Here is a 14,264-nt window from a genome sequence, read left to right on the forward strand (position 1 = left end):
AGAAAATAAGGTTTAGCATCCACATAATGGGCTATTTAGTTGCCTTCTAATGTGTTTTATTTTAGACAGTGGGAAGAAACCAGATCAACCAGAGAAAATGCACACAGATGTGCAAACTCCACAAAGACCTGAGCTGGGATCAAACCCCAATCCTTCGCTAACCACTGCATCACCATGCCAACCTGAGGTTCTGTGCTGACAAAAAACATTACTGAACAAAATCATGGAGTGAGCATTAATGACTATCAATGGACAAATTCATTTCCACTGTAATTTAATTGTAATAGAAGTCAGTAATTATCATCAGTACAAAATTCCCTCACTTAATTTTGTACAAAGAGGTATTGGTTTAGCCCAGCTGTGTTTGCAGGTCACAGATATGCTCCAGCTTTACATTTTCATAAATGGTACAGCATCACACTTCTGCTCTGGTCAGATTTCCACCTGGTAGGAAAAAATATATATAGCCACAAACACACCTGGTTACACTTGGTTAAAGTGGTTTTGAAGCACGTCGAGGTTTCGCTTCCCCTCCTGAGCCTGTGTGTACAGATGTGACGTGCACACATACGAAAGATGCAACTGTGTCGTGTTGAAGGCTTTACAACACTGACATTTTACCGCAATAGCTGGGCTTCTCAGGTATATAAAAAGTACACAGATTATTACAAAAGAGACATACATGTACAAGTCTAAATATAAAACATACTTCAAGTGTCAGGAATGTTCCATTCTGTGTTTTTACACTTTTCTTCCTCCGTCTCATACATAGACTAGTGCTGGCATCAGGTTTCCTGATGAATAAGTATCAGTTGGCATCAGGAGCGTCGCAGTAAATGTAAATATGACTAATAAATATGGTTCTGTATCCTGCAGGGCTACTGGCGGGGCACCAAGCTGCTGACATGCCAGAAACCAAATCAAAATGTACTTAAATAACATTTCATAAACAGTACTTAAATATTCTCATCATGCAGTATATTCGGTGGAGAAAGTACTTAAAACTCTCCTTTGTTTGATGTTAATCAACCCAACAACAGCTCACAAATGCAGATGATGGTTCATGTCAGTGTTAACTCAACTTCTCATCCAATGACGGGAGCTCTGTGATGCTGTGATGGAGTGTGAGTAGCTGCAGCGTCAAAAGGAGCTAAACTAGAAGATACGGCCAAAAGGAAAAAAAGAAAAACTCCGTCTTTAAAACAGTCAAATCAGTTGGAAAAACCCCTGTGTCGGTCAAAGAGGTAAAAAGCTTCAAGTTGACTTGTCATGCTGACACAGTTCATGTCCCTAAATGTACATGTTTCTTTCCTGGAGCTTAAGTTAGAGTCAGGGTGGTGGGAGAGGTTGTGCAGTCCTACGTTAGGAGGTGGGAGGTCGTACCACACGGCACGAGTGGCAGCAGGCTTTACTGTAGTACCAGTGGCTGCACAAGTTGACCTTCAGCGCCAGCAGACAGTTGGTAGAGGGACGATCCTGGCAGCTCTCATCTGGGACACAAGGAACATATGATGCAGTTCATGGCGACACTTTTCAGCAGTGGGTCAAACCATCACCACAGTCCAGCCATTTCAATTACAGACGGATAAACCGTGACACAATTGGGACTTATTGAAGGAACGTTGAAGGTTACCTGGTGGCTCAGTGGGGCAGGGCTGCAGGGTGCAGGTCTGTTTGGACACCGGTTTGGTGAGTGGGTCACAGCCTCGGACCAGCTCCCTGCCCTGGTAACATTTCACATCCCTCATCCTCACACCGACACCGCACGTCTTGGTGCACTGAGGACGTACGGGAGCACAAGCTTGACACACAACTGGGGAAACGGGAAGCATGGAGTGAGTGTGCCGTGCTGACCTCACCTCAGACCAGGGGGTGGTGTACCATTTGAAGCACGGCCTCTCAAAGCAGGTGGTCTCCCCTTCAGGTTTAGTCAGACTGCCTCCGCACGCCTCCTCATCGAACATCTGAAACTTTCCTCCGCTAATGCCCACGCACAGGACCACCCTTCGCTTCACGCCACGACCACAAGTTGTGTTGCACTGTGGAGAAAATATTTTGTTCTATGCTGCTACTGTGCTTTGTTGCTCCACATCTACACCTAAATGTGTCAGAAAACATAAATGTCTGTTACCCTCTCCCACTCTTGGCTCAGCCAGTTTGGAGCACAGTCTCTCCCCCCACAGGGGTGGATGGCCAGAGGTTTGTTTTCAACAGCACATTGGTTGTCGGGAACAACCCGGCCCTCCGGGGTCTTACAGTACACGTGACGCATCATCTTCCCCTGGCCACATGACCCCGAGCACTGCAACAATGCAGGTTAAAGGTCAAAATCAGGGCATTCACCTGCCTTCAGGACAGCCGTTTTCTGCCTGGGAGAACAGAAAACCCTGCTGGATCAGAGATCTCGAGCACTGGGTTGGGACATGCCGGGTCACAAATCCCACCCTTAAAAAATAAGCTCAGCTGGTAATCTGAATAAAAAAAATTTTACACTTTTTTTCACAGTTTGGACGTTTCATGAATGCTAATCCATTATTCAAGAAACGATTTACAAGCTAAAAAACAAAAAAAGCTGAGCAACGACAACACACACTCACAGGCCCCCATTCAGACATGGTCCAGTGGCGCTCGCAGGGTGGACCCGTGCAGTTTTTGATGTTTGGTGGTTTGGCCATTGGGTCACACGGTCTGGTCTCATCAGAGCACCGGACATCACGGGTCACCTGGGCCTTGCGACCACATTTAGCAGGACACTGGACGGAGGTGCAAAGAGATTATGTGATTTATTGTCTGCAGAGGAAATTATCAGAGATGGCTCATACCTCAGTCCACTCTGCCACCTCCCACTGTGGACCACAGGCAGGGCTCTTACAGGGTCGCCTCTCTATAGGCCTCTCCAGGTCGGCCAGGGTGCAGAGTTCACTATAGACTGAGCTGTCCAGGCCCGGTGAAAGCATCTTCCAACAACGAACTTGACGAAACTGGAAACCCTCCCCACAGGTCCTGGAGCACTCGCTCCAGCTGCTTGCCTCCCACCTGAGCACAAGCACATCATTACCTCAAGTACCTTTCAGGGTATGTCAGTTTTTCCTAGTGGATTCCACCTGGGCTGACATTCTCTCCCAATGCAGAAGTCGTGGACTGGTTCAGGCCGGGTCAGAGCGTCACAGTACATGTCATGGACCTCGACACCGTCGTAGCGAATACATGTGACGAAGGACTTTGAGATTCCTGTACAGTGAGCAGAAAGCAGACATTTGTGTGTGACATGAAAAGAGAATGAAACTGGAAGTGTTGTACTAGGAGAAAATGGACAAATACATTGAGATATAAAGTTTATGTGGTTGCTTAAGAATAAGTTTTTGGGAACACTAAATCTTTAGGATTCAGTTTCATAAATTCATATGTAACAGGTACTTGTGTACGTGTGTGTGTGTGTTCGTGTGTGTGTGTCTGTGTGTGTGTGCGCACCTATAGAGCAGGTCATGCTGCAAGGCTCTTGAGAGGAAAGTTTCCAACGATACATGTCAGCAGCACTCAGTTTCAGGTTCTTTTGGTTCAATCTTTGATTCCCCCTGTTACCAAATACACACACATACACACACACACACAGTACAATATACTGCAGCAGAGATTAAATGGCCACTGTTAAAACAATATATTATACCTATTATTCAATATTTTATAATACTAATAATAATAGTCTGTGTACAGTATAACTGTAGATAGATTCTCAGTCAAAATTCTTTTAAAGACACTCATACAGTAGGTAGAAACCCTCAAAGCCTCCCAGCTGATTCACAGACCTGGCAGATATGCATTTATTTCACATCACATAAAAATCATGTGCACATTCTTATCATAATGCTGCTCATTCTCTCTGCCAGACATTTATTTGAAAATCACAGGCACCTCAAGTTGTACCACGCCAGCATCCATCCATATAAAGCCAGAATGATTCCTGCACATTATTACTCTCCCAAGAGGAGACTACAGTCTGACAGCACACGTTCCCCCTTTGTATCATATTTTTTCACTTTGCTAGCGAATAACTTTGAATTATTTGTTTCAACGTGTGGCAGTGACCTGTGCATCTGTGCTCTGCTCATTTCCACTCCTCCCTGTCTCTCATAGGAAAGGGTGTGTGTGTCTGAGGGAGAGAGTGAAAGAGAGAGAGTGTCTGATAGTCTGTTTTATAGCTGCTGGCCCCAAAACTTTATTTTTTTTCAAGTGAAGACTAACATGCATTATACAAAAGGATCAGGTCCACCTGTCTGCTCTGTCCATTTACTCACCTATACTAAGGTCCTATATTTCTATGTCTAAATATGTATGTATGTTTAAACCACCTGACCTCTAATACATGCTTTCATATCAATTTGTACAAATATTTCATCAACAATGTACTGTGTGACCTTGTTTGTGTTGCTACATCAGAGGCGTGCTGTCGCCTACGCCTCTAGTGTCTACAAGTTAAACAGCTAACTGTCTGTGCAACAGCTATCATCATTGTGGCGGAAACAAAGTCATGGATAACCGGGTAGTGTTAAGCATTACAGTTGAAAGCCAATGGACATGTTTTCAAGCAAACACTATTGGGGGGACCTCTGTCACCAGTCAGTTTAGGCCTTAGCTACATCAAAGTGAAGCTGAGGTGGACGTTATGTGAGTCTGTTCATGCGAACTCTAAGGTGCTCAGAGAAGCAGATGGTTCTCCAGAGTATTTTTTGTGTAGCTAATTATTAATGAGCACACAGCTGATTTCTTCTGCATACATCCACTGATTCAAAATATCATTACAGTGACTTAAACACCATCAGCTGTCCTCTCTGACTGTGCATGATGACTGCACAACTCCAAACTGATTCACCAAAAGTCCTGGGGTGTGAGCTGCACAGCAGTCTGGTACCGATGGGCCTAAGGGCTTTATTACCATTCCATAGGCTTGTCTTGCTGCTTTATTGCCTGTCAGTACACTTACTTGTATAGCTACTTGGCTAACTTTACAATTTGGCTTTCTATCCCTCCGTATTTCAATTGTCTCGCTGAGAAAGTTTTGAAAAGAAAGGTGCTGAAGCCATCCAGTCAGCTCGCTGCCAGCGGCATATTTGTCTCAGCCAGCGGCAGAGACCCAGGGGCTTCGCAATGTCTGAACATTCAGGCCCAGAGTGACACTAACCTGAAGACATTCAGTCCAGACTTAATCCAGCCTGAAGGAACGCTGCTTTTCATCACTCCAAATGTAAATGGATCAGTGAGAAGAGCCACTCTTTTTTTGTTTCTTCTGCTTACCTGGTTCTGTTGGAGCGGCTGGAGGGCCTACCACCGCTCTGCACTGTTTTGTTCTGGTAGGGACCATCCCCGCTGTCATTGCGCTTACGACCCAGGGTAAACTCGAGTGTTTCGTTCACGCCAAGTGGCCCGTCTATCTCCATGCTGCTCGGGCCAGTCTCTGCTGGTCCCACCTCTGCTGAAAAGAAACTGTCTCCCTCTGTGAGCAGTTGATTGGTTGAGATGTTGATTAGCAGCTCATCGGGGCCAATCCGGTCACCCAGCAGGACCCTCCAGATGAGATTTGGGGCATCTGGCCTCATATCCAGGGATCCGCCGACAGGTACAGGCTTAGCAGTGCTGCCTGTGTGACTGCTGTTGCTCTCTGGCGGAAAAAAATTGAAAAAAAATTGTAAAAAACCCAACAAAACCCAAACTGTTTTCCTGGAGAGAAAACTGATTTATTTAAGTTCTATCTGTAATGTAGGTCTCATTCATTGGTCACTTGAGAATGTAATTTAATATTCAACTTGGACTGAGTCTCTTTGCAGCTGCATCCTCATCCTAGGTACTGTGGGAAGGAACACAATGAATTCGGCTCTTAAGTGTCATGCCTCTGTCATTCAAAGCAATCAGCTACAACAGTCTTTAACTATTATGTTGTTAGTCATGCTCTGGAAAAATATACTGCACTCAAACAGATTTAGGAAGCCTCAGTTATTTGCTTTCTCTTGTAACCTGATGATTCAGTGTCTGCACTTTTCAGAAATCCTGAGCGCTGAAAATGTATCATTGCCGACATTTTTGCAAAATGTTTCAGATGTAAAAAACAAACCAGGTAAACCCAAAGAAAGATTCAGAGGACATCAGGTCCTGAAGAACTAAAACACTTTTTCACACAGTCTAATGAGAGCCGACATTTTTCCGAGCTCTACCTGAGTATTTTGGGGCGGCTGCTGCGTCCCGGTCACAGTCTATGGCTGCCGACTCCTCATACACCTCATTAGTTTCTTGGCCCTTTTGCACTTCTCCACCTCCGGAGTCCAAATGGCCCTCGGGAGCCGCCTGAACATAGATGCTGCTATTAGGGGCCAGCAGACCCACCACCTCCACAGAAACCTCTCCAGCGGAGGTGTCTGCACCAGTATAGACAGGCGGGGGTGGAACAGGCGGTAGGGAGTCTCGTAGGACAGTATATTCAAAAGTGATGTATGGGGCACGTCCATTCTGGTTCCACACCTGTGTGATGGGCAAAAGGAGAACCATGTCAGCTTCTGAATTATATTCTATCCTGTCCAGTTGGAAGACTCAGACACCCTGTGTTATATGTAAATGATGCAGAATGTACCAGTATATTGATGGCCTGGTCAATGGGGCCCTTGGCGACAATATATTCGATCCCGGTCTCATACACATCCATGGGCCGGCGGTACTTGAAGACAGTTCCTGCGGCGTGAAAGTTCTGGGGGCTGTCTAACTTATAGGCTCCGTTGAAAAAGAAGTTGCCTGCCTGGTCAGTCACCGCTGAAAAACGAAACGCAAACCTGTGAGGTGCAAACACCAGTTGTCCAAGTGAACACCTGCAACTAGTGTAATTGCCTTATGAGTTCTTCTATTGTATGTATGGCACCAGACAGTGAGGACTCACCTAGAACATCAGTTGACTTCTTCCTCTCAATAATTTGGATATCCCATGCTCCTTCGGGGATTTGAGTTATAAAAGAGTAACCTTGGCAAAAGGTGAAAGTAATGTAATGAATCTTAGGTTACGTGTCAGAAAGAATTGTAGTAGTCTGTTTTCTGGAAAATATCTGACGTTTAACCTTCTCTTAGGGCTTACCCAGAGTCATGGCAACACGACGGAAGTTTCCAGCAACTCTACTACAGCTGCTGCCGTCTCCCTGGCAGACCCCACACTTATCAAGAGTGTTGGAGGAGAACAAAACTCCGTCACAGCCGATCGGCTAGAGAGAGGAAAAAAGCCATCTATATTCTTTTTCTTTCAAGCTTTTACTTTTCGTCATGGTTAAAAAGGCTTGGATAACTAAGAATCTTCATATTTCTACTGCTACAGCGATCTTTTCTTGGATTTTACTCATTTCAAACACACTCGACAGGCTACATGAAGTAGTGGAAAAAAGGGACAAAGTAAGGAAGATGCAGGACTCACCTCACACTTACCGTCCACGCAGACGCCACGATAACTACTATATTTGCAGGACGTGCCGTCTCGAGCCTTGACCATTAGCTGCCTCTGGCCGTCAGTGGTGGTGCAGTGAAGGTCACAGGGGTTACTCGAGATGTGAACGTAGTCATCTTTAGAAGAGCATGGGTTAGATGTTTTCATGAATTAGTCTTTGTATTGATATAATGTGTCAATATTAACATTATCTCCCTAAATATCTCCTAGTTGCTAGTTGTACATGTCTGACAGCTGGAGCTTATGAGGTATGAAAGCAGATACATTTCTCATGAATGTGCTGTGTCAGCAAAACTAGAAGGTGAAAAGGAGCAAAATACTTTTGCTCCCGTTAGTTATTTGAGCTCTGCAAATGACCTCAGTCACCTTTATTCTACTTGTGTTACTGAGTTGTCAAAGTCAGAACCCTTTATGGGTGTTCTCACCAGGATACAGAGATTTCCACTGGTAACTCCTTCCATTGTAAAGCTGGGAGTTGAAGGACCAGCACTGCTCCTCTCTGAAGCTCCTCCCAGTGGCAGGGCATTCCTACAGCACAGAGAAACAGCACAGGCCATTAAATGAGGTCTGTTTCCACACTTGTTAAGACTCGGTTTTACAGTCTGTTGTACAAATAAAGTCTTTTTGAGTGTTTATTTGTGCTGGGAAAGGTTTGTGAGAATGCACAACTGCTCTGAACCTCGACTGGCCTTATTTTCCAAAGAACTACAGGCAGTCGATGAGGGTGCTGGTCGCAACCACAGTCCTGTACTGTCAGCAGTGTAGTCAGAGGGAAGGCGTTTGTTTTAATAAAGATGTCACACAAAGTGATGACAAATTAACTGGAAGTCCGTGACTCACCTTAGAGTTGCAGAGATGATATTTCTTGGCAGTTCCTGTACAGGTCATATTGTCCTTCCCAGCAACAACTTTCTTTCTAAATATTTGGAGGAATAATATATTAAAGATATAACAGCATGCGCGTTTGGATATGCTGTGAGAAACAGCTTGTAATTTTGAAGTTAGACGGACTGACCTCTGTTTGAGGCAGTGTCTCTCCTGTGTCATCACTCCTCCACCACATGTGCGAGTGCAAGCTGTCCACTTGGCCCACTCGCCCCACCAGTACGTGGTCACCTCCAGTTCTTCCTCCAGACTGTTGGATGCCACACCATCCTCCTCAATACACACACGCAGAGTCATACAGTTTGTCAGTAATATAAAAGCAGTAGTGTTTTACATTTGAAACAGCCAGCAGTAAATCTTATAGTCTGCTTTTAGTTGAGCACCTTCTGTTGTTTATTATTTTTCTGGGAAAGAGAATATTATATCAGCTTAAATAACGAAATACTACGTAAACCTAAAAATAAGGATAGCCATATGTCTGTTTTAGCAATTTAACTGTTAACTGCGCCTCAGTATCCTCATGGGATGAGATGACCCAACCCAGAAACTAATTTAGACACAGCAAATGACATCAAGGTGGATGAAACACTGCAGCTTCCTCCTTTTGTGAAAACCCAACAACAGAAATGGGAGTAGACTGGCATTTAGACCAACCCAGGTTGTGTATCTGTGCTGAAACATGAACGAGTGGAAAAACAGCTGGGTTTGATGACTGCAATCGCCTTTGGAAAAAACTTTAGCGGTATAACTTTACTACGACATTACACCAGAGGAAGTGCTGTACTTGAATTTTTGGATATGCTGACAAAGAAGGACTGAAATGTTTTAACGTAAACATATTTATGTGTGTATACTGTGTGGACAATTATTTCCAGGACTACTAAGAGGTTTGGGATTGATCTTTCATTCCCTGGACTGCATTCACTCTGTAAATTCTCGTGTCTATTGATTGGCTCTCAGAATTTCCATCACATTCAGTTTCAGTAACTTCTTATGAGCCCATAACTCCAAAAACAGTTGAAATCCCAGCTGTCACTTAAGAGTTTAATCACCGGGAACATTTAACCATTTTAATCTTAATTTTATGTGTTTTTTGTGAAAGTCTGTTAAAGTCAGGGCAGTACTAGTCACCAGGGAAACAACACTAGTTCAGTATTGTGATAGCGCTGGTTACATTACCATCAGACCAGTATACGTAATGGTTTTAGCAGGATTTTAACTCCATTGAGTAAAACAGCTGTGCAAATGTTTGGACTGTCATAACAGCGCGTGTCAGAACCCAAGAGAATGACAGTAAATAAGCGTCAGTGTTGTCCTGTAATCCAGAGTGTAAAGACAGTCAGCATTTCACGCATTCCTGATGTGCAGGAACATCAATAATTTAGGCCGATGGCTGCGTCCCTTTATTCACACAGATTCATCGGAGTGACCGCTGGAATGTGCACTGAGCTCCTTGCAAAGGTGTGAGAGAGAGCAGACATGAAAAAGGATGAGAGACACTGGAAATACCAGACAGGGAGCGTAAGTGAGAGAGAAACAAGGAGAGACATTCGATAGAAAACCAAAGCAGAGGGGAAAATGTGGCTTAGAATTTAATTTCACATTCGCTTTTAAACTTGCAGTCCGAATAGGTTTGGCCGAGTGACATTAGGGTGTGATATCTTCAATGGAACTGTTCCCAGTGCACTTGCAGATTGTTCCTCTGTGGTGTGCAGCATACCTGTGGCCCTCTGGTGGACAGGTTCCCCAGAGACACAACCAGGGTCAGGAAACCCAGCAGAACCACGCAGCTCTCTCCAAATAATTCCCATGACCGCATCCTGATCCTAATGAATCAGAAAATAAGGGAATGTGAAATGTACATTACAAGACAGAACTTATTATTTGTCAGAAAAAAGTTATTTTAAAAACTTTTTATCTGTCAGAAGGTCTGCTGGTAACAAAGATGAACGTGGATCAACTGCTGACTGTTTACAGTATGAACAATGTCGATCTGTCCTGGAGCCTGAGGCTATTTCTTATGCACTGAGGCGACCAGAAGAACTTCATCCAATGTCCAACAGCACTATAACTGCACCCATTAAAACAGTGTTTATAAAGCTCCTCTGTGACTCACATTATTGCCTTGATTCAATTAGGGCTGAACCTTGCAAGTGCATATAAAGCATCAGGTGAACTGGGCTTCAAATCTAACCTCTTACGCACTTTCAGGTTTCCAAATACGTCAGCAAAACGCAGGACAAAAGGGAAAAAAATGACAAGTGTAACAGAGGCACAAAGGAAGGAAGACAATGTAGAGCTGAACAGAGGGTGCCGGCTGCATGTATTTAAATGTGCTGGCAGCATGTGGACCTGGCCTGGGCTTGAGGGGTGAAACAAACCGGTAGTCAGGAGGCACAAGTGTGAGAGACAAGAGTTGGACAGCGGAGGGGCCCATGCAAGTTAGAAAGGGCCCAATGTGCTGGAGGAGCCAAGGTAGGTTTCCCAGAAATGTGCACAGGTAGGCCTTTGTTTGGCTCTTCAGACTATAAAGGAAATGTAGATGTCTGTATGTAAAGGCTCACATGAACGGGTGCAGACTCACAGGAAAAGGAGGGCACTTAAAGGTTCCCTCCTTTTCCTGAGGAAGGTAGTTCTATGCACCAATTTAGTTCAATGAAGCCTTTGATTCAAAGTAACACAGAACCCAAGCCTATAGGTGCAGAGTAGCACTTATCCCGACTGTCTGCAAAGTGCTCCTGCTCAAACATCCCTGGGCCAGATTTCTTTTGTGGCTTTGCAGTATGCACCCAGCTACCATTAGTAGTTGGACATTTCCTGTTAACTCCAGATATGCGCCAACATCTGGTGAACATGCCGAAGTGACAGCTGAGGCAAAGATGGCAGCGAAGCAGGTGATGTCACCATCTATCACCAAAGTAAAGGACCTTCCGTCCACTCTGCAGCATCAGGATACCTCTGACTGTCAAAGATGATACGTCTCAATCGGCCAAGACCTGAGGAGAGCAGAAGATATATGGATGAGTACAACCCACAGAGATGCCACGAAAGCCTTCATCCCATGTCCTCGCGTCCAGTTAGGCAGCCTTGTTAAAATAAGCAAACATCTCGTCTCGCCCTGTTTGCAGTCTGGATTTCTCTGGCGCTAAATATTGGTGACAGGTGCCTTAGAGCCGGCGCAGCAGCACCTGGACTTCATTATCCCACCAGACACAGCTGGAGCTCAGCCAGCTGCCAAACACACATGGAGAGTGGAGACGGACATTCAGACACAGCTGCCCGTGTGTATACACTCAACCGGTGGCGTGACTGAGTACGCAGACACCGAGACTAACAGGTTGCCCACCGGCCACGCTCATGCTTCACTTTGAGCACGTGAACCTATGGCATGCAAATCACAAATGGTTGTGTTCCGAACCGCACGCAGACAAACACTTTCTAGTAGTGTTGGGGCTGGTCCCCCACCAGCAACATGTCAAGAGCCCTTCTTACAACAGCAGTTACAGTCTAAGACAGTTTGAAACTGTTGTGTCCATCACCACATCCCCACATCCACACATGACCGATGCGCCTTCATTAACCGCATGTGTTTGGCTGTAGTTGCTTTCCCATTTTCATCTTTCAGTTTGTCAGATTTTTTTTTTTTTTACCTACAACAGCCTTATTTTGTCTGGCTGCAGGACCAGAACTGGCCTTTGAAAGCAAGTTTTTAAAACGGCTCATGTAGTACAATGTCATCATCACGTCTCATCACTTTTACGCCTCTTTTATTCTCTCTTCCCTACTTTACGCTACATCTAAAATCAAAAATGAGACAAAACCAAAAAAAAGCATCGCTTCCTTCCCAGGCTTTTCACATGGTCATCATGCGTACTCAAACTCGCTTGTCCAAACAGTGTTTTTTCTCACTTCCCTTCACCTTTACTGTAATTTCCCACCCATCCCTCAGGTCCGACACAGTAATTAAAATAAGCAGGTTATGCCATCCCTGCCCTGATGGGTTACCGGGGCCCCTGGCCTCTCTGTACTGTTTTTGTAGAGCTAGCTCCAGACCAATACTGGAGGTTTATTATCTAATGATATCAGTCAGGCATGGTTGGCCAATGTGATCGTTCTTCCTTGTGACAATGAAAACATTTTCATGTTTACACTAAAATAATAATGTAGTAATGAGTCAATCATCTGCTGGATGGAAGGGGTGCAAAATTCCGTTTTATATCTAGTCCACATAAATATTGCCCAAACAAATATTGAAATGTCACCTCTGACAGGTTGTGGTTCACTGTCTCTGACTAGAAATCCAACCCTGCTATGCCCCTTATTACCATGAATGGTACCAAAATGAGTGTTTTGGTGTCACTCATAAAAAACCTGCATTAGAAAAACACACAAAGCACAAAAGACTGTGGTAGATGTTAGCTCCTATGTGCCTTCTCATATGCGAGTGCAACATGAGAAATTAGATCATATCCTCCACAGACTTTTGAATGGAGGCAGATAGACATGACACTTCGATGGGAACACGGACAGAGAAAGTAGATGATCATGACGAAAGATTACGCAAGACCGAGACGAATAAACAGAGCAGTCTGAGAAGTTGAAGAGAGGTCAAGAGAGTTCAGCTGGCCCATCTGCAAACAGGAGCCAGGAGAGAGCGCTTGCACTCAACTCTGACCGATTTATGGACCTGCTCTTCAAGGCAGGGAAAGTAGAATCAGGTGATTCATGTTTAAAGTTCTCATTTTAAAGATAAAATTTGAAATAAACTGAGGGAACACTTCCATACTTCATGTAAAGGAGTCTGTTAGCGATGTTCAGTGCAGTTTATGAAATGTTCAATTTTATGCTCCAGTTAAGCAGTTTATGTATCACAAGTACTTTTAAGTTTAGAATAATCTCTTAATATCATAAAGTGATAATCGATTTCAACTTTCTTTACATTAATGCGATTACTGTAGTAACCAAGCATATGTCCCCCTTTATTGGCCCAATATTTTAGCATGTGAATGTATTTTATGCATCTCTAATATCAAGTCAAGAGTTTTCAGAGACTAAATGTGGAAGCTGACAGCTAAAGTGAAATTTTACTCTGAAATGTCTGCAACAGTTTTAGAACCGCAACAACCAAAAACTACAGTTTGACAACTAGCAGCAGCTTCTACCTCACTGCTACCTCCCTCTCCCTCTCTCTCTCTCACTCTCTCACTCATGCATGCACATACACACAATTTCACATAAGCACACATAGCTCCCAACAGCTGACAAGTTTCCAGACGGGCCTCTCCACACACAGACACACACACACACACACACACACGCACACACACACACACACACACACACACTTCTGAAAGGGAGTCAGCATTATTTTGTGAACTTGTTTTGGTCTGGTGCAAATCACAAGTCTCATTGGCATGAATGTAGCTCATAAAACACACACACACACACACACACACACACACACACGCATGCACACACATGCACACACACAAACACGCGCGCAGGCACAAGCTCACACCGTGCAAATCAAAACCACACTGGGATATGCAATCCTACAAATTGTCAACAGGCATACAGCCACACAAACCCATGCACACAATCTAAATTACAAAACACATTACAAAAAACTTACACAATCTCTGACACACGCACACACACATACGCACACACACATGCACAAATGCACACACACACACACGCACAAAGAGGAGGCTTCAAATATTCACACACTCACCTCGCCTTCAGCAGTCCAAGGGCGTCTCTGCCTTTAGTGAGGATGCCTCTCAAAGTGTGTTCATATGTGTATATGTGTGTGTGACTGTGTGTGAATGTGTGTGTTACTGTGCCAGCAACCAGTGGTGTTTCGTTGGTGAGTGCTGCTGTCGCTGTGGAGTGAGGAAGGAGCAAG

General features: G+C 44.4%; 1 protein-coding gene across 4 annotated transcripts; it reads right to left on the reverse strand.

Annotated features, from left to right (window-relative positions):
- Positions 1–260: 260 nt before the first annotated feature.
- On the reverse strand, positions 261–14,252 carry adamtsl2 (ADAMTS-like 2). Of its 4 annotated transcripts, XM_003974682.3 has the most exons (20): positions 14,091–14,252; positions 11,313–11,352; positions 10,077–10,182; positions 8,487–8,629; positions 8,312–8,387; positions 7,897–7,999; positions 7,442–7,587; positions 7,112–7,235; positions 6,920–7,000; positions 6,620–6,795; positions 6,207–6,510; positions 5,293–5,656; positions 3,472–3,575; positions 3,105–3,231; positions 2,823–3,036; positions 2,598–2,753; positions 2,132–2,302; positions 1,860–2,039; positions 1,634–1,778; positions 261–1,490 (listed from the first exon to the last, which is right to left on the reverse strand). In XM_003974682.3, exons 3-20 carry the CDS (start codon positions 10,173–10,175, stop codon positions 1,363–1,365), a joined length of 2,841 nt encoding a protein of 946 aa, XP_003974731.2. In that variant the 5' UTR covers positions 10,176–10,182; positions 11,313–11,352; positions 14,091–14,252; the 3' UTR covers positions 261–1,362. The 4 variants fall into 4 exon arrangements, with proteins under 4 accessions (XP_003974731.2, XP_029686067.1, XP_029686066.1 ...); XM_029830207.1 differs by lacking the exon at positions 11,313–11,352 and having other exon boundaries at positions 8,487–8,626; XM_029830206.1 differs by lacking the exon at positions 11,313–11,352.
- Positions 14,253–14,264: the final 12 nt, after the last annotated feature.

Source organism: Takifugu rubripes, chromosome 21, assembly GCF_901000725.2.
Source record: "Takifugu rubripes chromosome 21, fTakRub1.2, whole genome shotgun sequence".
In the NCBI taxonomy this organism is placed as follows: Eukaryota; Metazoa; Chordata; class Actinopteri; order Tetraodontiformes; family Tetraodontidae; genus Takifugu; species Takifugu rubripes.

Coding starts and splice junctions, on each gene's coding strand:
- adamtsl2 (XM_029830205.1), bottom strand. CDS start 10,793: ATGGGCCCCTCCGCTGTCCAACTCTTGTCTCTCACACTTGTGCCTCCT. Junction 8,388..8,486: donor AGACACTGCCTCAAACAGAG/GTCAGTCCGTCT, acceptor CCAAATATTTAG/AAAGAAAGTTGTTGCTGGGA. Junction 8,000..8,311: donor ATCATCTCTGCAACTCTAAG/GTGAGTCACGGA, acceptor TCTGTGCTGTAG/GAATGCCCTGCCACTGGGAG.